Source organism: Danio rerio, chromosome 3 (assembly GCF_049306965.1).
Source record: "Danio rerio strain Tuebingen ecotype United States chromosome 3, GRCz12tu, whole genome shotgun sequence".
Lineage (NCBI taxonomy): Eukaryota > Metazoa > Chordata > Actinopteri > Cypriniformes > Danionidae > Danio > Danio rerio.
The window spans coordinates 60,388,851-60,413,429 of NC_133178.1; the positions used below are offsets into that span (position 1 = coordinate 60,388,851).

At 36.5% G+C, this 24,579-nt stretch overlaps 1 protein-coding gene and 1 long non-coding RNA gene across 3 annotated transcripts in view; one reads left to right on the forward strand and one right to left on the reverse strand.

Annotated features, from left to right (window-relative positions):
- Positions 1 to 454: 454 nt before the first annotated feature.
- The window catches only part of LOC100537840 (E3 ubiquitin-protein ligase rnf213-alpha-like), a 107,233-nt gene continuing 83,108 nt past the window's right edge, over positions 455 to 24,579 (forward strand). For both annotated transcript variants that reach the window (XM_073945083.1, XM_073945084.1), the window contains exons 1-14: positions 455 to 617; positions 5,895 to 5,998; positions 9,146 to 9,306; positions 12,108 to 12,745; positions 15,271 to 15,325; positions 16,795 to 16,931; positions 17,010 to 17,180; positions 17,252 to 17,469; positions 17,558 to 17,847; positions 19,124 to 19,383; positions 21,605 to 21,820; positions 21,924 to 22,116; positions 22,263 to 22,318; positions 23,851 to 24,010. In XM_073945083.1, coding sequence (XP_073801184.1) covers positions 5,896 to 5,998; positions 9,146 to 9,306; positions 12,108 to 12,745; positions 15,271 to 15,325; positions 16,795 to 16,931; positions 17,010 to 17,180; positions 17,252 to 17,469; positions 17,558 to 17,847; positions 19,124 to 19,383; positions 21,605 to 21,820; positions 21,924 to 22,116; positions 22,263 to 22,318; positions 23,851 to 24,010 — 2,658 coding nt within the window. In that variant the 5' untranslated portion in view covers positions 455 to 617; position 5,895. The remainder of the gene's footprint in view (positions 618 to 5,894; positions 5,999 to 9,145; positions 9,307 to 12,107; positions 12,746 to 15,270; positions 15,326 to 16,794; positions 16,932 to 17,009; positions 17,181 to 17,251; positions 17,470 to 17,557; positions 17,848 to 19,123; positions 19,384 to 21,604; positions 21,821 to 21,923; positions 22,117 to 22,262; positions 22,319 to 23,850; positions 24,011 to 24,579) is intronic.
- LOC141381309 (uncharacterized) lies at positions 10,127 to 12,107 on the reverse strand. The gene is made up of 3 exons (XR_012401268.1): positions 10,928 to 12,107; positions 10,337 to 10,699; positions 10,127 to 10,291 (listed from the first exon to the last, which is right to left on the reverse strand). It is a non-coding gene; the product is annotated as an uncharacterized lncRNA (long non-coding RNA).

A 24,579-nucleotide genomic window follows, 5' to 3' on the forward strand; every position in this document is an offset into this window, starting at 1 on the left:
TTTAGCAAATGTAAATCATTTAGGTAATCCTAACGTCCTAATTCTAACGTTTAGTTTGATTTACCATCAGACATAAAAAAAAGGTAATGTTCCTTTTTATAAAGTGTATGTAAACTTCTGTTTTCATATATATATATATATATATATATATATATATATATATAGTTGAAGTCAGAATTATTAGCCACCCTTTGAATTATTATTATTATTTTATTTTTTTATATTTTCCAATTGATGTTTAACAGAGTAAGGACATTTTCACATATTTATATAGCATATATATATATATATATATATATATATATATATATATATATATATATATATATATATATATATATATATATTTTTTTTTTTTTTTTTTTTTTTTTTTTATTGCCAGCTTGCAATGTGTTGTCTGCTTTTGGTTTTGGATGTAAGTACATTTTATAACCATCACGCCCATTTCTCACGAATCGAAAGTTCTGAGATGCAAGTGCCCGGGCTCTTCTTCAGCAAGGTTAGCTTTCTTGCATGAGAAGCAGAGACGCGGTCAGATCTGCTCAGAGTAGCTGTGTCAAATACACGATGATGGTCCGGTGACATGCATGCTCTGTGACAACGCACACCTGCTTTAGGTAAGACAAAACCCTGACACTCGGCTTGCTGGTAGTCTTGTGTCTGTTTAGCTTTAGCATGTCACATGAGGTTAGATTGGCAGTTCGTCTGGATTAACATCACACAGCTCATACTTTAACATCAGACAAACCGTTTCGACAGCTAAAATAACACTCGAGCAGACTGTTTATTATGTGCGTCAACTTTCCAGAGCACAACTGGTGTTTAGCTTCCTTATTAACATAATAGCTGTTGCGTTATCGAGTTTGCGGCTGTTTGCGCAGTTTCTGGGATAAAATACTAACGTTAGCATAACATGCGGTATTGGAGTTTAGACGTCGATGAAGTGTCAAAACTGTCATTTACTGTGTGAATTGGGGGAAAAGTTGGTCGTGAAATACTCTATAGGTTCGCTAATACAACCTATATCCGGACGATAATATCTTAAAGTGGTGTCTTTTAGTAAGTAGAGCCTGTAATATACTTTTACCTACATATCCACTTTCGCTGATGACTAAACAATTCTTATTATTGTACTTTCATTTTGTTTTCATTTGGGGTTGGTGGTTTCTTGCTTATTATTTGGGCAACAGCGGCCTCTGTTGAGTATTTTGCTGCAGATATCCTTTACGTCTGAAGCCGGAAGTTGCAGCAATTATTATTAAGTAAAATATATTATTCTTTTATTATTATTAATATTAATGTATTTACGTGGATTTATGTCTGATTAATATAATCTAATAGCAAATAACGATGGACGCATGAAACGCATTAAATAAAATGTATGCTTATCATTGACTGACTAATTTCATGATATTTTTTAAATTCTATTATTATTTGTTTGTTTAAGTTTCAAAATACTATATTAGGGTATATTGGATGTAATATTGGGGGTTTATTTACAGAAACTTAGATTAGGCCTACTGCAACTCAGTTCTATAATCTGGGTTGTGTTAAGTAAAATGTGTGTTTGCCATTGACTGACTAATATCATATTTATTTAATATTCTATGTTTGTTATTTTTTTCGCTAAAGAAGTTTTTTAAAATATATATGATAATTTTATTGGGGTATGTTGGATATAATATTGGGGGTTTATTTACAAAGATTTAGATAGGTCTACTGCAACTCAGTTATGTGATCTGGGTTGTGTTAAATAAAATGAATGTTTGCCATTGACTGACTAAAATCATATTTTTTAATATTCTGTGGTTGTTTTTGGTTTGTTTCGGAAGTTTTAAAATATATACAATAATTATATTGGGGTATATTGGATGCAAGTCATATTGGGGGCTTTATTTACAGAAATTCCGGCCTACTGCAACTGTTTTGTGTTTAATAATCCCATGCATTTTCTACAAGAGCATGCAGTATTTCATAATTTAGAGATTTTCTTTTTAAGCAGTAATCCTAATTGACTTTATAACACCGGTTTTATTTATGTGTGCTTTTTAAAGTGACTTTTGTAGTAGGTCATTTCCAGTCATTCAGTGTTTGCCAATTTAAGTATCTTTCACAAAAAAGATAATTAATTTTCTTGTGATATCACACAACATACTTTACATGCCAATTTGCACATAACAGCTGCACATATAACGTTGTATATAGTAATATACCTATCATACACTTGTCTATTTGTATATTTGCATTCACTACTTTTATATTTAAAATATATTTATTATTATTTGTTTTTTGTCCAGTGTCTGTAATTCTGTTGCACTGTAGAAGCTCTGTCACCAAAACAAATTCCTTGTATGTGTGAACATACCTGGCAATAAAGCTCTTTCTGATTCTGATTCTGACACAAGGGTAGTAAATAGCATTAAAGCAACAGTTTTTATACTTTAGCGGTTTTATTTTTGTGCGTTTTAAAGTCAATTTTGTAGTAAGTCATTTCAGTCGTTCTATGTTTGCCAATATGAGTGTCTTTCACAAGAAAAAGATAAAAAAAAAAAAATTCTCACTCGAGGTAAATAACAATAAATCAACAGTTTTAATACTTTAGCAGTAGTCCTATCTGAAATTGTGATTAATATTTATTTTTGATTCATTTAACAAAACAAATAGTTGTTATTTAAACCGTACCCAGTGTGATTCTACAGATGCCAACGTATAGTTAAACTGCTACTCTGTTTTTATTACTATGACCTTTTATGTGAAGCTGCTTTGACACAATCTACATTGTAAAAGCGCTATACAAATAAAGCTGAATTGAATTGAAAGTATAGTTGAGAAAATAAGTAGGCGTCTTCAGCACATTAACTGTGTATTTTTTTGCATTGTTATTCAATGAAATAAGACCTTAGTATTTACTCAATAACAGGAAGTGAAATGAGACTGAAAAGATTTATTGTATAGGCAAACTGAACTTGTATCAGTTTCATGGAGGAAAAGCCTTTGTTTGCGATGACAGCTTTAGGACACTTCCTGTATTGTGCTAATCGCTAACAGTACTCAAGCAGGATTGTGGCCTACTGTTCTTTGAGTGTTGAATGTTGCAGGATGGCCTCTTGTAAATCTTGATTTTCAGTTCCTTTCATAAATGATGTATTGGTTTTAAGATTTGGTTGATTGACTGGGTCATTCCAACAAAGCTTATTTTCTTCCTCCTGCTGGAAACATTTCAGAGTCTCTTTTGCCTCATGTTTTGGAATGATGTCATACTGGAATGTCCAAGCGCATATCATTTTCTTTATCCTGGTGGATAGCATTCTGACAGATTCTAAATTTGGCTCCATTTATCTTTTTTTTTTCAATGTTATCAATTCTAATGGTTCAATAAGAATGAAAACCGCTCCATAACTTGATGCTTCCACCTCTAAGCATCACTGTTAATTTAGGGTCAAGGCTATTTCTTGCCTGGAGCTTCTGCATGGCTGGTTGATTGCAGATTGAATGTTTCTAACATGTAGATAATGTACCCAGTGTTGCTTACTGAAACATTATGAAATCCATCAGTAACCAATGGCTAGGGCTAGACAGAATCTGGAGTTATTTTTTGCTATTTCTGTTGATAATTTTTTAACAAAATCTGTGGATGTATGCAGAATGATTTTGGGAGTATCGTAACTAAAGAACTTATTATATAAAATAAAAACCTTTTAACTTTTATTTAGTGTTAACAATGCAAATCCTGATTTTTAATTTATTCCTTTAACTCTTTTAAGTGCAAAGTAGAAACCATGTCTAAACTAGAAAAGTACCTTAACTTCTGTTTCAACATCAGGTTCTTCTAAACTATGTGGTATTTCCTAAGAGAGCTTAGGGAGATTATTTACCATTGATTATCAACAGGAGCAATTTTAAAAATCAATTCCTCCAATCAAAAACCAGCTAGAATGCTGACACCTAATCTGCACATGTGCAGTAGGATTGTTTCTCTTACTGTGAAAAAGAGCAGGATCATTTCACATTTTGAGGTATGAAAGTTCAATTTTGATTGTCATTTTTTTTCTTCTTCTGTCTAAAGTTTAGTTAACTGCAAACTTCTAATTATGTAAAGTAACATGCTTGTGCTATGATTTGAACAGCTATCTAGTATATGAAATATTATCATGGCTGCATTTAGAGGTGTTAACCTAAACTGGTCTCACGGTTCGGTTCGGTTACGATTATCATGCCTTCGATTCGGTTCAATTCGATATTTCGGTGCATCACGGTGCATTGACGATGCATTCCATACACAGTGTTATATTTTAGAGGAGAGGCTATAACAAGCTGTCTGTATAAACACACAGAGACACAGCACCACACTGTCTCTCATTCAAACACAAACATAGACAGCACCAAAGAAACAAACACACACACACACACACACACACACACACACACACACACACACACACACACACACACACACACACACACACACACACACACACACTTAAGCCCTCGCAACAGGGAGAGCTTGCGAAAAGTGGAGCAGAAAAACGAAAAAAAGAAGCACTTTTCCGACGGTCCTTTGCTGAGAGCTCCTCTCAGTGCGAGCTCTCCCGGCTAAACACATATTGGGAGGGCTTAAACGGAGCAGTGCTCCTAGTGTGGAGCGAAAAAAAAGAAAGACAGCTGTGAAACATAACCAGCTTTGCCTTTTTGTAGGAAACAAACTTTAGATCTTTTTAGGGTAAGAGGTTTTTGAGTTATTGCCGTCTATAACTGAATGTGTGTCAAGAATATCGAAAACAAAACCAACTGAAGCGCGCTCATTTCTGGAGCCCCCCTGGATATACAGCGCCCTTAGCATTTGCCTATGGTGCCTATGCCACGGGCCGGCCCTGAGTTTGCTTAGTGTTGTAAATACTCGCGCTCACCTCCCTCGCGACAGAGCGCACAGGAGATAAATGACGTCAGTACATAACAACTGGTTATGATTATTACTGAACCGATACCGAATTGTCCGCGTCTGCATCGCGGTGCACCGAAGAAACAATTAATTTTGACACCCCTAGCTGCATTGTTACAGTTGACTCTGAGTCGAAGCAAAGAGCTTAGAATGACCAAGAGGAGACACTCAATAGAACGTTCCATTGCAACAGCAGCGCCCAGCAACAGCCTCAAATTCCGCCATTTTGGAGTGAAAGCAATCGGCTGTCCATTGGATCTCATTGCTGTAGCGATGGCAAGCAGCTGCTTTGTTTTTATTTATTTATTTAAAAAGCTCATTAAAGCTGAGATACAACCTTAAGACGAACATACAACACTTACTATCACATTCATCAGCACTTTTAATAGTTTTTTTTTTGCAGACTTCTAATATGCTGTTGTTCTAATGGAGTTTTCATTCCAAAATGGCCACCGCACCATCTAGTGGCTGTTTCCTGAATTGCACTAGAGTGTAGCCTCTTGGTGATTCTATGCTCTTTGGTCGAAGTAAACTTTGAGTTGAAATATTGTTCTGTTACAGAATGTACACATTTCACTTAATAAATAACAACAACACCATTTTAAAAGGGTTTATTAAAAGAGTTTGTGGAGTTTGCATTTGTCAAAGTTTGACCTTTAACACAGACTCTGTACTTACTTGATGTACAATGCATTCATTCATTTTCTTCCGCTTACTGTAGGTGACCATAAAGTCATTGTAGCTGACTCATTGCATTTATTCACAGCATGTGATTTCCACTGTCTGTATTTACAGACTCCCCTCCCATTGTAAATTTTTAATTTTAAGAAAACTGAAATCGAAAGCAATTCCTTTTTGCTTTTGCTTTTGAAAGCAGTTCCTGGAACTCATGTGACTGTATGTTTTCTTGTCATGTTATGGAGGAGTTACTTCATACTTGTGCTCTTCCCCATAGAATGAAGTGTCCTAAGTGCAGTCACGAGGCTTTGGAAAAGGCCCCAAAGTTCTGCAGTGAGTGTGGACATAAACTGCAATCTCAATCTTACGAGACAACACAAGGTACTGTAGAGTCTTTAGATTCATTATGTCTTCTTACACATAGAAATTCTTACTTTGTTGTCTGCTCTTTCATTGGTTTGCATAAATGCTTTGGCATGCTTTTATTGATGTTCACCTTTGTATTCATTTGATTTCTGTTGACGTTTAATTGGATAATAAAAGGAGGTAAAACTGTACTTTATCATTTCCGTTTAACATTCTTTAGTTGGACTTTTGACCCCCTGACTTTTTATTATGTGAATTTTTTTACCTCACTGTTTGTCATTTTTCTCTGGCTGTTCAGTATTCAGCATATTAGTTACATGTATTGTAAAAAAAAATAATAAGTAAAAAAAATAGAAAATGTAATCAGGTGGTATTGATTAACTTTTGATGGTAATAATAATGGTCTATTAATCTTAATTAATTATATTGATTAATCTGACTTCATGTAGCAGAATTTTTGGTCACACTTTACAATAAGGTTCATTAGTTAATGTTAATTAATGCATTTACTAACATGAACAAACAATGAACAATACATTTACTACAGTATTTATTCATGTTAGTAAGTGTTAGTTAATGAAAATACAGTTGTTCATTGTTAGTTCATGTTAACTCATGGTGCATTAACTAATGTTAACAAGCATGGACCTAAATGTTAATAATGCATTAGTAAATGTTCAATTATGATTAATAAATGCTGTACATGTGTTGTTCATGATTAGTTCATGTTAGTAAATGCATTAACTAATGAACCTTATTCTTAACCTTATAAGTGTTACTGAATTTTCTTAGTAGCCCTGTGATCCCACAGGCAACAATTCTGCTGCACAGTTTTATATGTAATAAATGATTCTAAAAGATTTTAGTCATATTTTGGTAACACTTCAGTATTTCTGCATGATCTATTCTAAATCTCTAATTGTACTATTATTCTCTTAATTCTTAACTATTACTAAGCAATCAATTATTAGTATAAGCCAAAAGTCATGGTTTATTAATAGTGAGAATTGTACCTTAAAGTAAATTTTGCTCTAAGTTTAATGATGTGATCCCTTCTTGGATGCACCTTTAATGTTTATGACATGAAAAAATAAGAATTGGAGGTGGCTTTTTTAATTGTTTATTTTGACATTTGTAGCCTATTTTGTGGTGGTAACCCTTAATTTAATATCCTTTTGTTATGTTGGTGGCTGTTTTTGCCCCATTGACTTTTATTATAATGATATATATCCTGTAATGGCTTTGTAATCACAATGCCATTACAGGATATAATCATGCGTTCTTGATTGTTGGTGGTTTTCACGCAAGTTGTAGTGTGCATGCATGAATGTACTTACTGTGTCTACAATGTTCTGAGAGCTTAGATTTAGATTTTCTTAATTTAGTTTTCTCATTTTGATTTTCTTAGTGTGCTAAGGTCTCTTACACTCCAGCACAGACACTATACTCCATATAAAAGCAAGAAACTACACTTTTTTTCACTGCGACTGATGAGCAACAGTAAAAAATAGGGATGTAACGGTATCAGAATTTCACGGTACGATAATACCTCGGTATGAATGTCACGGTACGGTATTTATTAAATCATTTACAGGAAAAAACAAAACTTATGAAAATACTCCAAAAAAAAGTGCCAAAAGTGTCAATGACATACAAATTAGTCATCTATCTGTAAGCTTTGAAACAGGAACTTCAATTTTAATAACAAAAAAATATTAAACCATGTAAAAAAATAAAGTTTCAATTTAGTATTGTTGAAAACTCATCACATTCAACATTTAATCACTCACTCACTTAGATAGAGATGGGTTTTAAGGAAAATTATCATATAAATATAATCTGGTAAAAGCTGGTATCTCTGGGCATTTACAATGTCCCCTGCAACAGAAAAAACCCTCTCATTTGAGACTGAGGTTTCTGGGACAGAGAGATATGACTTGGCCCAGGTTGACAGCAGTGGGTAACGTTATGTCTTTCCCCCACTTGAGAGGACAAACCATGAGTGAGAGAGGTCTCATGTCTGTATCAATCTGAACAGTGTGCTGTGTCACACCCTCCGTCCCGCCCTTCAGTAGGCGCGCGACAACACCGCTCTTGAGTATGCGCGCTCAACCCCCCCCCTCCCCGCTTTACAGTACGAGCGCGAACTCACAGCTGATCAGAACGCGCGCGCAACAACACCGCTATTCAGTACGCGTGCGGCGACAACAGAGCTGATCAGAACGCGTGCGACAACACCGCTATTCAGTACGCGTGCGGCGACAACACCCGCTTCAGGTTCGATCATTTCCAGCTCTTTTTGATGCCCGCTTTTAGCAGCACACTCCATTTCCGCATTACTGTATCTGTAGCGACAACAGACCGCAAGGGATGATGGCCACCCCTGGGCTGATGGGAATTGTAGTTTTCGCTACCTCCCGTTCGCTTCATTCGCCTGAGCAAATTTTCTCAAAAGATCTATATTTTTACCGAGTCATGCGACTACGGTATTATAGAAAAAAATTAATATTGCGGTATGACGGTATTTACAATACCGTTACATCCCTAGTAAAAAATAATAATTTTACCCTTTTCCCAACAGGGAAACCACCAACAATCAAGAAAGCATAATTATATTCTGTCATGGTTTGCAATCAAACAAGTCAACATCTATCAACATAACGAAAGGTTAATACATTTATTGTATCGTTGAGGTTTTGCAAATTTTTTCCCGTTTTTCCAAAATAAGATTTGTCACCAAAAAGCATTTTATTTGCTGAAACAGAGACAGTTGTGGTTAAATTAAGACTCAAAATCAACAGCACACAAGGGTTAATATGTTGAGATTATAATTTTGTGTTTATACTGCATTTTAAAGTCATAATAACTGAGTGTTGTAGCATCACAGTTACTGTAAGTAAAATGTTTTGTACTAATAGTATCCTTTTGAGAAGGGTTTAAATTCTAGATGAGATCAGTGAATCAGGCCACTTTATGATTGTCTTACTCTGCATGTTGACATAGTCTGGAATTGATTTCTTGAATCCTATTGGCAGAGTATATCAAATATTTTAAAAATAAATCCATATTTTGACCAAAAAAGGTCAGAGCTTAACAAGAGGTCATTACAGCTTTTAAGGAAGGGGCTGTGACAGTTTGATCTGTGTTTTTCTGTGTTGTCAGGCACTCCACATGACAAGTCTCAAACACCATCCATTGTTCCTCAAATCACAAATGCAGAAATGAATGAGACTGGATCTGAATCAAAATCACTGGAAATCCAGAATGCCAACGTATCTCCAAAACGACCAAATGAAAATACCAGCCCTAATCTAAAGAAGAAGGTACATCAGTTTTAACAATTGAAAAGCTTAAATAAATATAAAAGTATAAAATATCTTTAAAGGGACCTAAATGCCCCTTTTTGTGAAAGTTGTAAAACAAGTCTCTAATGTCCCTAGAGTGTGAATGTGAACCTTCAACTCAAAGTAACACACAAATGATGTTTTATAACACATTGAAACTGCTCCTTTCATGCTTTGATCCCAATTGTGCCATTTTGGTAACTGTCGCTTTAAATTCAATTGAGATTGTGCTCTTTTCAAAAGAGGACGGAGCTACACATGCTTATGTGTCAGCATAGTGGCAGATTCAAAAACAGAGTAGGGTCTGGGGTGTAACCTGCAGTATATTAGAGGCGTAACTTGAAGTCATAGAGACCCTCATGTCAAAACTGTGTTGTCTGCAAGATGGTGCTGTACATCATTTATTAATGTTTACACCTACTCCAAAGCTAAACCATAATCATCACAGTTATTAACGTCTATACCTACCACAACCCTAAAACCATCTATCATTGTTATTAACGTCTACACCTACCCTAATCCTTAACCCAACCATCATAGTTTTTAATGTTTACACCTACCCTAACCCTTAACCCAACCATCACAGTTATTAAGATGTAACCACTCCCCAAACCCAACCATCATCATTATTAACGACTACTCCTTTTCCAACCCTAAAGCCAACCATCATAGTTTTTAAAGTCTACACCTACCCCAACCCTTAACCCAACCATCAAAGCTATTAATGTCTACACCTTCCCCAAACCTAAACCCAACCATCACAGTTATTAACGTCTACATCTACCCCAACCCTTAACTCAACCATCAAAGCTATTAATGTCTACACCTTCCCCAAACCTAAACCCAACCATCACAGTTATTAACGTCTACATCTACCCCAACCCTTAACCCAACCATCAAAGCTATTAACGTCTACACTTTGCCCAAACCTAAACCCAACCATCACAGTTATTAATGTCTACATCTACCCTAACCCTTAACCCAACCATCATAGTTTTAATGTCTACACCTACCCTAACCCTTAACCCAACCATAAAAGTTTTTAATGTCTACACCTACCCTAACCCTTAACCCAACCATCATAGTTTTAATGTCTACACCTACCCTAACCCTTAACCCAACCATCATAGTTTTAATGTCTACACCTACCCTAACCCCTAACCCAACCATCATAGTTTTAATGTCTACACCTACCCTAACCCTTAACCCAACCATAAAAGTTTTTAATGTCTACACCTACCCTAACCCTTAACCCAACCATCATAGTTTTAATGTCTACACCTACCCTAACCCTTAACCCAACCATCATAGTTTTAATGTCTACACCTACCCTAACCCTTAACCCAACCATAAAAGTTTTTAATGTCTACACCTACCCTAACCCTTAACCCAACCATAAAAGTTTTTAATGTCTACACCTACCCTAACCCTTAACCCAACCATCATAGTTTTAATGTCTACACCTACCCTAACCCCTAACCCAACCATCATAGTTTTTAATGTCTACACCTACCCTAACCCTTAACCTAACCATAAAAGTTTTTAATGTCTACATCTACCCTAACCCTTAACCCAACCATCATAGTTTTACTGTCTACACCTACCCTAACCCTTAACCCAACCATCATAGTTTTACTGTCTACACCTACCCTAACCCTTAACCCAACCATCATAGTTTTAATGTCTACATCTACCCTAACCCTTAACCCAACCATCATAGTTTTACTGTCTACACCTACCCTAACTCTTAACCCAACCATCATAGTTTTAATGTCTACACCTACCCTAACCCTTAACCCAACCATCATAGTTTTTAATATCTACACCTACCCTAACCCTTAACCCAACCATCATAGTTATTAATGTCTACACCTACCCTAACCCTTAACCCAACCATCATAGCTTTTAATGTCTACACCTACCCTAACCCTTAACCCAACCATCATAGTTTTTGTCTACACCTTCCCTAACCCCTAACCCATCAGTAAAATGCATCAAAAGCTATTAAAGTTATCATTACCCTCAAATTATTAACATCTACACCTTCCTTAACCTTAAACTCAACCATCACAGTTTTTAACATACAGTCGCAAGTTGCGAAGCCTTTCATAGTTTACGTGTTCGCTATTGTACTGTTATTTGCAACCGACGCTGGGCGACGCCGAGTTGGCTAACTGTCATGACAAAGCGGATGAAGAAGTCAGCGAGTAGAGTTGCATGTTGGAGTTGCTAAATGAATGAATATTATAAATATAAATTAAGCGAATCGGTTGTGAATAAATTTGAAGAATCTCATGAAAACATTTGCTGTAAATGTTCTCTTTTCCGCCATCTTGCCAACAACATCTGTGAACATGGATCGGGATCTCAATAACTGCAAGTTACGCCTCTCTAACTTACTACAAGTTGCGCCCCTTCTTGTTGTGCCCCCGTCTTGCAATCCATAGATCGATACACTTGCAAAAACAAGACTAATGTCTTATGCCAATGGGGGAGAGATTGTCACTAATAGGTCTTCTGTCACTCATACTCTTCTGATGACACGTACAAAGGGAGAAAGTCAATCAAAGTGTTTCTGCAAACTGTTTTTATGAAGTGTGATTTAAAAAAAAATAAACTAAGCAATGTTTGCAGTTAAAAGCCGGTTATACTTACAGACTGTTGCCACACACCTGTTTAAACTCTTTATAAAGTAATTTTTGCATAATATTTTCCCTTTAAAATTATGTTTTGTTAATGATTATTTATAATGCATATTTCCATTGATCTTGCTTCAACAGAAAAGAAAGAAGAGAAAAAAGGAAAAGAAGAAAAAATCTGGTGTTTCAGAAGGCCCCTCGTCACTGACCTCAGATCTCTCTGATATTTCTCTAACTGATAAAGAGAAAAAAATGGACACCGATCAGTCATCTGACAGTGATTGCTCCAGCTGCATTGTAGAAGATACTCCCACACCAGCTGAACCATCCTCTCATCTGAGCCCACCAGAGAATGAAACGGCTGGGCCTGCACAGCTTAGCGCATCTGCTTTAACCACAGGTTCAAGCAAAGATGGCGAGGAGAGTATTGGAACGACTCAAAAGCCAGTCACCGCCAGTACTTCTAAAGCGGCATTGGGAGTAGATCAGCAAACTAAAGAGGAAAAAGTCAAATGTAAGGGTGAAGGCCAAAAGAGTTTGTCCGCAAAAGCACAGCATACTCCTAATGCTAATGTAGACCAGAATGCAAACGTACAGAGCGACGCAAACATTGACAAAGACTCTCAGAATGTAGAACCGCAGAAGAGCTCTTCAGTGAAGGCTAAGCCGAGTAAGTCAACTGTTGCTGACCTGAAGAAAACCGAATCTGAGAAACAAAAAAGTGGTGAAAGAGACCATGAAAATAGCACCCAGCCTGTCTCATCTCCCAAACTGAAAAGGTATGCCAAAACTTTTGATATAATTTGATAAATGTGACCCTGGGTCACAAAATAAATCATAAGTCTCAATTATGGGAAGCTGACATTCACTTATTATTTGAAAGCTGAATATATATTCTTTTAATTGACGCATGCAGGACAATATGGCCCGGTTTACACTGCCAGTTAAATGTGACCCAATTCTGATTTTTTACTTGAATGTGACACAGTTCTATGATCGTGTAAACGCACAAAAAAACGACTGCATACATTCGGATATTCAGAGATCAGTTCAGGCCTCCCTCCTATGTGGAAGTAAATCAGATGTAATTCAGATATGTGACAATGCGACTATCATGTAAACAGGCAGATCGGATTTATTGAGGCATTCCGTTTTGTACATTTGTCATTAAACTTGCGACAATGTGGTACTTCTCCGTGGTGTAATGATAAACAACAACAACAGAGGAAATATGGAGGACGAAAGTGTTAAGTAGTTGACAGCAGAAGTTACCTGCCTTCTTGCCCTATGGGGAGAATAGTCAGTGGAGGACATCATATATAAACCATAGCTGCGGTGACTGGCCTTTGCCTTTTTCCTCATGTCCGCCTTAAATTCACTTTAAAGTTGGGCGAACTTAGCATATTTTGCAGAGCTACTGTAAAAGCAAGACAATTTCTTCCATCTGGGCTAGTGTTGCGCCTGGGGTGATTTTAGGATTTTCATTTTAGGGGGGCTCAGCTTCTTATAAGGTAAAAAAATTATATATATATATATATATATATATATATATATATATATATATATATATATATATATATATATATATATATATATATATATATATATATATATATATATACATACAGTTGAAGTCAGAATTATTAGCACCCCTGTTTATTTTTTTCCCCAATTTCTGTTTAATGGAGGGAAGATTGTTTCAGCACATTTCTAAGCATAATAGTTTTAAAAACTTATTTATAATAACTGATTTATTTTATCTTTGCCATGATGACAGTAAATAATATTTTACTACATATTTTTCAAGAAACTTCTATACAGCTTAAAGTGACATTTAAAGGCTTAACTAGGTTAATTAGGTTAACTAGGCAGGTTAGGGTAATTAGGCAAGTTATTATATATCAATGGTTTGTTCTGTAGACTGTCGAAAAAAAAATTTGCTTAAAGGCGCTAATAATTTTGTCCCAAAAATGGTTTTTAAAAAATTAAAAACTGCTTTTATTCTTGCCGAAATAAAACAAATAAGACTTTTTCCAGAAGAAAAAAATATTATCAGACATACTGTGAACATTTCCTTGCTCTGTTAAAAATCATTTAGGAAATATTTTAAAAAGAAAAAAACTGTATATATATAAATAATTTATATATATATATATATATATATATATATATATATATATATATATATATATATATATAGCCTAATATTACATTTATACGTAGTAATTTAATAGTAATACACTTAAAAATGAAGACTTTGATTAGTATGGGTTGTATACTAGTATTCCACTGTATTACATTGACAGGCACAGCCATTTGAGTTCTGATTAAGCCAAATAGGCTCAACCCACCTGTTTACTGCAGTAAAAATCACTTTCTACATTCAAATGCATTTTTTGTTTCCATGTATTAAATAAATTAACTGCCATTTTTCTAATTAAATGACACACATATAAATATATATATTTAAACTTACAGGATAATTCACATATTACGCGATCTGAATGATAATAATAAATAAGAATTTTGTTAATACCTGACAACACTTGATGTTTCTATCTCTGTCAGTGACTCAGTGACAGTTAAAACGAGTACATTCTCTAAGTGGTTCTGTGCAAGACTGTATGGTATAGTTAATGCCTCACGAACTGTAAAGTGTTTAATATTGGTAGTTCATTTTGAAATAAAAATAGTGAATTGTTCGATAAGAGTTACGTTTTTCGCTGGATTAAACAGCTGTGCTGGTGAGTTGAACGTGGAGAAAACTCGACTGCTCCTTCGGGACACTGGGATACAGGTCATACAAGGTTATCTATATCAAAGAACTGCAAATAAGCAGATATTATAACAATTTATCAATAAACGCACACCTCGCTCTCTCGCTGTCGATGGCTGTGGTTTGTTGATTGAATGAAAAGCAAAAGACGGGGAGGCGCTGAATTCTGTCGCCATTTTCTTATCAAATTTAAAGGGGATAATTTAGTGTACAGTTTATGAGCTAATTGCAAAAGTTTTATGAGGGCTAAGTAGAAATATAGGGGGGCTACAGCCGACTTGTATGGCAAGTACATGAATTGGATTAAAAACGGTAAAAAAAATCAGATACTGGCAACAAATCGGAGTTGGATATCAAGACCTGACAGTGTGAACAGGGCCTATTTGGCAGATATGTGGCTATTTGAAATCTGGAATCTGAGGGTTAAAATATGCACTTAATCTAATCATAATAAAATTAATATCTGCTTCTATTTTAGTTAGTTTTATAGTTAAGTAATACTTTATACATTCACTTTATAAATTACAGAAATCAGACTGAAGAATCACAGAAAATGGTGTTCGGCCCAAATAGTGCACCCAAGGTAAGCAGAAAATGCCTATGTTTATAAGATATATGTAAATGTATATATGCATTTAAAGGGGTGGTCCACTATGATATCATATTTTAAACTTAGGTTTATGTGTATTGCAGCTGTGTGAGCATAAACAACATCTCTAAATGTAATATGCTCAAAGTTCAGTGCAAAGTGAGACGTTAGCTTTTACAGAGTTAGCTTAGCAAAGTTTGGGGACTACAAAAAAATACATCCGGGTTAGTGAGATCACAAACGCATTAGGTTATGTGCATTCATCAAGCACATACATTCCGCACAGAGAAGGGGCGTGGCCAGAGGTGCTGTAATGTTATAGCAGAGAAAGCTAAAATGCCAACCAAGCACTGCTATTTCCACAGAGCTTCTTCTGTTTCTGTATTTGGGCTTCCAAAGGACACGACACAAAGAGAGAAGTGCTTACAGTTTCATTTTAATTATGTTCCAGAGAATTATAATAATACATAGCTCTAGCATTTGACATAGGACAGCTTCCAGAACCTCTCCCAGTTCAGTGCTGGATTCAGCTAAAAACTCCTCAAAGAAGGAGCAGTTCCAACCATAATAGCAGGAGCTGTGAGCCACAACCTGTAATTATTTTTATTTGTTAAAATTGATTTATGACAGCGGTGCTCAACCCCGTTCCTGGAGATCGACCTTCCTGCAAAGTTCAGCTCCAACCCTGATCAAACACACCTGAACCAATTAATTAAGGCCTGAACAGCACTTGATAATTACAGGTAGGTGTGTTTGATATGGCTTGCAACTAATATCAACAGGAAGGTCGATCTCCAGGAACAGGGTTGGTCACCCCTGATCTATGACATGCATTGTGTCTAGCGTTAATGGTATGTTGTAGCAAGGACGTAATACATTGCAAACATTATACATCTTAAATAACGAACTCGCAAAAGATATATGAACTTTTCATATTACTTACACATGCTTATTCCGAACATATGTGAAAGACACTTGTCAGATAGAGAGCAGGGATGAGGTTCAGCTCTGTCCTCTTCATTTTCTGTCAGGCTCAAACTGATACGGCTAACAGCTACTTTGACTGACAGTATTTAAACAACAGAGGCGAAGTGCGTGCTTGTAGGGGTGTGACGATTTTCCTGTTGACTTGGAGCCGATCCGCAAATCACTGCACATTATGTTAGCTGACCAAGCAGAGCCTCTTGAGGGTGGGCTTTTAGGAGGAACTAGGAAATATGACAGTCGTTTTTATGTTAGCTGAGTAGCAGTATATAATCAAAGTAAGGATTATAGATTTTTTTTTTACAATTGAAGCATGAGCACTCACTGCTTTGCATCTTATAAACACAACCAAGCCTTAAAAATACACTCTGGACCACTGCTTTAAGACACTTGATTCATATGTTGGTTTATGCATTGGCTAGACCAATATGTCGAAATTACAAACGTGGTAAAATGAATGAAACAAATTTTGCCTTTAGAAAAACCGTGGTTCAAGTGCAGATTCAGCGATGAAAGTTGAGAAGAAGCCCGCTGGCGGGAAAAAAGACTCTTCTTCTGACCAGAAAAGCAAGGAAAGCGAGGATACTGAAAGTCAATGTGTTACACTTCCAAAAAGGTATGCTGAATCTTTTGATAATGTGCTTTTCCACTTGTTTTTTCTCCTGTTTTTCTAATTAATATTTTTAAATTGCAGAAATACACGGTCAACTCAACATATAAGTTCCAGTGACAGACTCACCATTTACTTTCATGCAGTCCTCTCCAAAGACTTCAAGTTTAACCCAGAAGAGGATTTGATTTTTATAAGGGCCGGTGGTCCCATTGGAAACTGGGAAGATAATTTGGTTGAACTCACTGTGTCACGGTTAGTAAGGTCTGCACCAGTTACTGCTTATTTATTGCTGAATCCAGATTTTAAGAATCATCTCATTTCAGGGATCTTAAAGAGCATGGATTTCTTGTTGAAGGGAAGTGTCAATGCAAAAAAAATGATGCTGAAGCTGTGTCCATCCCCTACAAGTATGTTGTGTATAAACCAAAAAAGAAGTATGAATCACTTTATGAGTTGCATTATGAATACATCTACAAGCTGGATTCAGAAGAAACCACCAACAGATGTCTGTTTATCAAATCACATCTTCTGAATGATGAAGGTAGAGCTCATCAAAAGTCTTTATTTAACTTTTTATTTAGTTTTTCTTTTTTTTTTTTTTTAAACTTTGTTGCTTAATTGTTTTGCAGGCGAATGGCATCAGTATGATGACATCATCTGTGCACAACCATCTAAAAATATGTTTGATTGGTTCAGAAAAACTTTATGGTCTGATCAGAAGAAAAATGTACTTCAGGGAAGAAAAATTGCTGCTAGAGTTATGCTGGAAACTATCTTTGACCTCCTGAGAAGCTGGAGCAAAATCAACCTCAACAACTTCTTCAGTCAATTCCGGCAGTTTTATGAGGTCTACGGAAACCCTTTTGTATTTGAAAAGAAACAAATGAAATGGTCCCAACTCGATTTTGGTGAAAAGGATGTAAGTAAACCAACAGATGTCTGCATATGCAGAAAAAAAACTATAAATTAGTTGGTTTTATGAAGAACTGTGTTGCTTTTTTAAATTCTTCGCATTGTTGCACAAAGTAAAATTAGCCTCAAAATGGTTTTATGAACATGATGATGTTTACTGAGTACCCCTTTAAAATAACGGTCCATTATTTAATGTTAGTTAATACATTTACAAACATGAACAATCTTCTTTAGCAAGAGTTTTTGCTAATTATAGTTCAACATTTACAAATGCATCAGGGATAACATACATTCAGTGGGTTGTTCATGCAGAATTAGCCTGTTGTATAAGGCTAAAGGGCTTTATTCTGCAAAAGCAACCATCCTGGATGTGCTTTAGCTCGTATCTTCATCGTTACAAAACATTATAATAGACACAAAACATTGTTCTGTGCAGAATTTCTTTAATTAACTCTTGTGTGCAGTTGAGGATGTTTTCATCCACTCTGGGGTGGTTTTGAGTTTTAATTTAGCCCCATCTTTCTCTGTGTTTTAGCAAATTGAATGATTTTAATGACAAATCTTATTTTCATATTTATTTTGGGAATATGCCTTGATTTAAAAAAAAAAAACACAAAAAACACTCAATGCACTCTGGGCAAATTTATTCCACTTTCATTATTTTTGCAGCTGTTTTTGCCCCATTGACTTAATATAAGAACATCTTTTGACTGCAAAGTCATGATAGCATGCAATCATTCATTCTTTATTGCTGGTGTTCCCTGTTGAGAAGAGGTACAGTTTGTAATTTTTACCGTTAATAATTAGTTGCAGTGCAAAAAAAGCGTAGTTTCTGGTTTTAATATAAAGTTATATGGAGTATAGTGTTTATGTGTGTGGATGAGAAAGAGAGAGACAGTGTGAGAGAGACCTTTGCACACTTACTTAAATAAGCTTCAGTTCACAGATGTGTATGTATGCACAGACACTAAAATTTGCTGTTAAACTCCGTAGAACTCCATAGAAAAGCCATAATTTTTTTTTCCACAGGCCTTTCTAAAGAAATAATGGTGCCAACTGATGATCAATAGAACAGATTTTACCTCTTCCCAATAGGGAAAACCAGCAACAATTAAGAATGCATGATTATATGTTATCACAGCTTTGTAATGAAAAAAGGTTTTTATAATGGAAGTCAATGAGGCCAAAACAGCCACCAACATAACGAAAGTAGTAAACTTGAACAATACACAACGGTTAAAGACAAAGCTGAAATAAAAAAATAATAATTTTCATCCTGGTAGGTTCGCGAGCTCCTCAAGAACTTCATGCTGATGCACGTGACTCCAGAGCTACAGAAGGACAGCAAGGAAAAGAGTAAATACATCCAGGAGCCACTGAAAGCTGGTCTCATTATGCTCTATGTGTGGAAACAATACGATCTAGAATTAGACTACGGTACTCTTTCTCGTCTCTGCACTGCTCTCTGCCTGCCAAATTTACCTAAGGATGACTTCCTGTCTCTCTGGACTGACATAACTGAATCATTCTCAGATATGAAAAAGTGAGTACAGTTACCTCAGTTATATGTTAATCATATTCAGGGGTTGGACAACGAAACTGAAACACTGGAGGTTTTATTGCTAAGATTGACCAGCCTAATAGCAAAACTTAATTGATTAAACATTCCACCAGTAAGAGCAGATTGTGAGTGATGTAAGTGAGTAATAGCACAGTTTTGCTTAAAAATATTGCAATGCACACATTAGGGGTGACATATCAGAGTTCAAAAGAGGACAAATTGTTGGTGCGCATCTGTGACCAAGCGAGCAAATCTTTGTGATGTATCAAGAGCCATGTTATCCAGGATAATGTCAGCATAGCACCAAGAAGGACGAACCACATCTAACAGGAGTAACTGTGGACGTAAGAGGAGTTTGTCGGGAGCTCCACAGGATCAATAAACATGGCCAGGCCGGTGTAGCCAAACCTTTGGTCACTTGTGCAAATACCGTTTCAATGGTGCCAGCAGCAAAACAAAAATTTTGGGCAGTGTACAATGTGTAACATGTATCGTTCTCTGATGACTCCATCTTCACTGTCTTTCCCACATCTGGGGGAGTTACAGTGTGGAGAAGCCCCAAAGAAGCATACCACCCAGACTGTTGCAGAGTGAAGTGCTGTTGCATGCTGTGATGGTCTGGGCTGCAATATCACCGCATTCTCTTAACCCAATACTCATGCTAGATGGGTTCATCACTGCCAAGGACCACCAAACCATTCTGGAATACCACGTGCACCCAATGGTTCAAGCATTGTATCCTGAAGGTGGTGCCGTGTGTCAGGATGATAATACACCAATACACGCAGCAAGACTGGAGACAGATGGTTTGAAAATGTGAAAGTGAACATCTCCCATGGCCTGCACAGTCACCAGATTTAAATATTCCTTCATTCATTTTCTTGTTGGCTTAGTCCCTTTATTAATCCGGGGTCACCACAGCGGAATGAACCGCCAACTTATCCAGCAAGTTTTTTAAGCAGCGGATGCCCTTCCAGCCACAACCCATCTCTGGGAAACATCCACACACACATTCACACACACACTCATACACTACGGACAATTTAGCCTACCCAATTCACCTGTACCGCATGTCTTTGGACTGTGGGGAAAACCGGAGAACCCGGAGGAAACCCACGCGAACGCAGGGAGAACATGCAAAGTCCACACAGAAACGCCAAGTGAGCCGAGGCTCAAACCAGCGACCCAGTGACCTTCTTGCTGTGAGAAGAACGTGCTACCCGCTGCGCCACTGCGTCGCCTGATTTAAATATTATTGAGCCTTTTTGGAGGAGCAAGTCAGGAAACGTTTTTTTCTCCCAGCATCACATAGTGATTTAGCCACAATTCAGTTAGAAGAATGGCTCAAAACCCCTCTTTCCACTATGCAGGACTTGTATATGTCATTCCTTAGATAAATAGATGCTGTATTGGTTGTAAAAAGAGGCCCTACACCACACTTATACATTATTGTGGTCTAAAACCAGGCGTTTAGTTTTCATTGTCCAACCCCGTAGATCTCAGTAGAATGTATTGAAAGATCATAACAGCACATGATACGAAGACCGTATTGCATGCACTGGAAACATTGGAACAATGGTCTGTGTTATATTTAATTAGCTGGGATTGATAACAAAATGAATGCATAATGTGAGTACATTTCCAAGTGAAGTTTTTAAACTAATTTCGAGAGGAGCACGTGATATAATTGACTGCAGCTGGCCACCTATCTACACTCATTAGTTAGCCAATCAGATCTGTCCTAACTCACTATAAGTAGCCTAGCTAGATATTACTCCCTTATCTTCGTTTTGCGAAGAAACCCCCCATCCACCCCCTTTCTCCTCCTTTTCTCCTTTACAAAAAAGGGGAGCTCTCGAGAACCACCTGATCTCGTACTCCTCTCACATGCTCTATGGACCTGGCGGGAGCCCTGGGCTAAACTATCTCCGAGCTCAGGGTTCTCTCCCGGGGCAGCATGCCAAACCTTCTTACAGTTGTCAAGCAATATCTAAGTGTGAACTCTTGAACTAACTTTAAACCTTGGAATCACCTAGTAACAACTTAATGTGAAAGTCAGTTTTTGAAAGCGTACTGTCAACAGAGCTTATACAGTATTTAAACCAATAATGGTTTAATTTATGGAACATAGACATGCATCTAGCTAGTTTTATGAGACATATCAGTTTCTAAAAGGCCTTGATAACTTTAATTTCATCTTCAGTTTTTCTGACATGGTGGAGGCACTGATAAGCAGAGTGAAAGCAGGGAACATGCCCAAATGGATCGTTGTAATTCCTCTACTGCACCTTCTCAAAGGGACTTCCAAGCCATTTGAGCAAGTGATTACTAAGGTCAACTCAAAGTTTGAGCCGAGCTGGGCTGGACTGCAGGGACTCAGATCAGCTAATGTAACTTCCCTTGGATCTCAGGATCGCAGGTATCCTATTTTTGCTGTAGGCATCTAAATTTAAACCCATTTATGTTCTGGAAAATATTTTTGTGATTTTTGACATTGTTGAATTTTGTTTTAATTGTTTTAGGGCGATGCTGAATATCATGAGAACAAATGAACATTTGGTGCAGGTAGACAGACTGCTGATTCGTTCTTGGATGTATCTGATGCCCTTAGATGATTTGGTCGAATATAGCTCCATTTTCCATGTGGAACTCTTGGACATCCTGCAGCTTTTCACCATGAAATGTCCTAATGTTATAAACTACTCCACTTCTGAAGTGAGTGTCTTCTCTTCGTAAGAAATAGCCATATATTTTATGTACAAACCAGAACCGATTTAATTGCCATGCAGTATTCCTTTGTCAAACTAAAGTAATAGTAGCTGTCAAACACTTTCTAACTGATAATTGTAATATGTTCTCAGAGTACAACTGAGGTTCTGGCACACATTCAAAGTCAATTGCTCGAACAAAAATACAGGTAAAGTTCTATTGTTTTTTACATAAACATTTTTTAGATAAAACATTACTATATATATATATATATATGTAGTTGAAGTCAGAGCTATTAGACCCCCTGTTTATTTTTTCCCCAATTTCTGTTTAGTGGAGGGAAGTTTTTTTTTCAGCATGTTTCTAATCATAATAGTTTTAATAACTTGTTTCTAATAACTGATTTATTTTATCTTTGTCATGATGACAGTAAATACAATTTTACTAGATATTTTTTAAGACACTTCTATACAGCTTAAAGTGACATTTAAAGGCTTAACTAGGTTAATTAGGTTAACTAGGCAGGCAGGGCCGGAGCAAGCTGAACTGCCACTCTAGGCAGTGGACTATCACGCTGACTTCAATCCCAATGTGAAAACGAAAGTAACCAATTATGAAATGAAGTGGTGTCACGGACCTCTATTCTGCCGCCCTATGCGCGGATATAACTGAGGACACGCGGGTGCTGATGGAGGTGTCGCTGACGCTGCCCTCTCTATTCTGTCGCCCTATGCGCGAATATAACTGAGGATGCGAGTGGTGAGGCAGGTGTCGCGGACATAACTGAGGACACGGGTGGTAAGGGAGGTGTCGCGAAAGCTGCCCTCTCTATACTGCCGCCCTAGGTGGCCACCTTGGTCGCCTCTATGGACGCGCCGGCCCTGTAGGCAGGGTTGGGTAATTAGGCAAGATATTGTATAATGATGGTTTGTTCTGTAGACAGGTGAAAAAAAAATTGCTTAAATGAGACCAATAATATTGACCTTAAAATGGTTCACAAAAAATTAAAAACTGCCTTTATTCTAGCCGAAATAAAAAAAAGACTTTCTCCAAAAGAAAAATTATTATTTGACACACTGTGAAAATTTTCTGAATCTGTTAAACATTATTCGGGAAATATTTAAAAAAGAAAAACAAATTCAAAGGGGGGCTAATAATTCTGAATTAATCTGTGATTTGTGTGTGTGTGTGTGTGTGTGTGTGTGTGTGTGTGTGTGTGTGTGTGTGTGTGTGTGTGTGTGTGTGTGTGTGTGTGTGTGTGTGTGTGTATGTATGTATGTATGTATGTATGTATGTATATATATATATATATATATATATATATATATATATATATGTATGTATGTATGTATGTGTATATAAATATATGTATGTATGTATAAATGCATACACTCTCAGGGTCTCAGAGAGGGCTAATGAAATTGCCTTCAACTGCATATAATGAACATAAGTGCTTATTATAAATAAAAACTCTTCATCATACAACAAAATAAGTAAAAAGAAAATGGGAAATAAGAAAAGAACCAAAAGACATCAGCATCCATAAGTTGATTTGGAAAAAAAAAATCAAATAAATAAATCCCCTTTTAAAATGGTCGACGTTGGCTGTTAATGATGATGTTGACATTTTGACCATTCACACTTGTGAATTTATGAATTAACATAAATACATGTATATGATTCTTAAATAAAATAGATCTTATCATAATAAAGGTTAACTCGCTTTCATTCCTCTTGTAGCTGTCTGAGCGTGGATTATGGCATTCAGTGCATACAAGTAGCTTCCAAGCTCCTAGAGAAGATCTGCAATCTTGTTAATTACTATGGCTATGGTCAGAATTTCACTGATATTCCTGTTGCTTGCATGAACCTGGTGGCCTCTGTGTCAGGATTTGCTCAGGTATTTCATTATGACATTATATTATCTTTGTTTTAAAGGGGACCTATTATGCAACAATCACTTTTATAAGGGGTGTACTATACACAGTGTGTGAAGATATCCATCTTCTAATGGTTAACTTATGAATTATATATTTTTTTATAATCACACTTGATAAAAACAGTCTGCACAAACACTTTGATTGACATTCTCCCTTTGTAAATGTCATCAGATGGGGATCTCTTCCTCGATAGCATAAACAGCTCTGAGTGAGAACCAGCCGTCCACCATCATGGTGCATTCACACCAGACGTGGATGAAACATTAAGTGCGAGTGATTTACATGTTAAGTCAATGCAAAGACGTGAATAGACATCCTGGGGCGCCATTCGCACGAATGAGGTGGCGCAAAAATGAAGCGGCGCAAATTTAGTGTTTTGCGTGTTTGATGCGCTTAATACTCGAATGGCATTAGTTGGAAAATCTGAAGCGCCGCTTATTACTGACAATCTTGTCCTTGATAGCATAAACAGCCCTGAAGTCAATGCAAAGACTCAAATAGACCTCCTATGGTGCTATCCACGCGAATG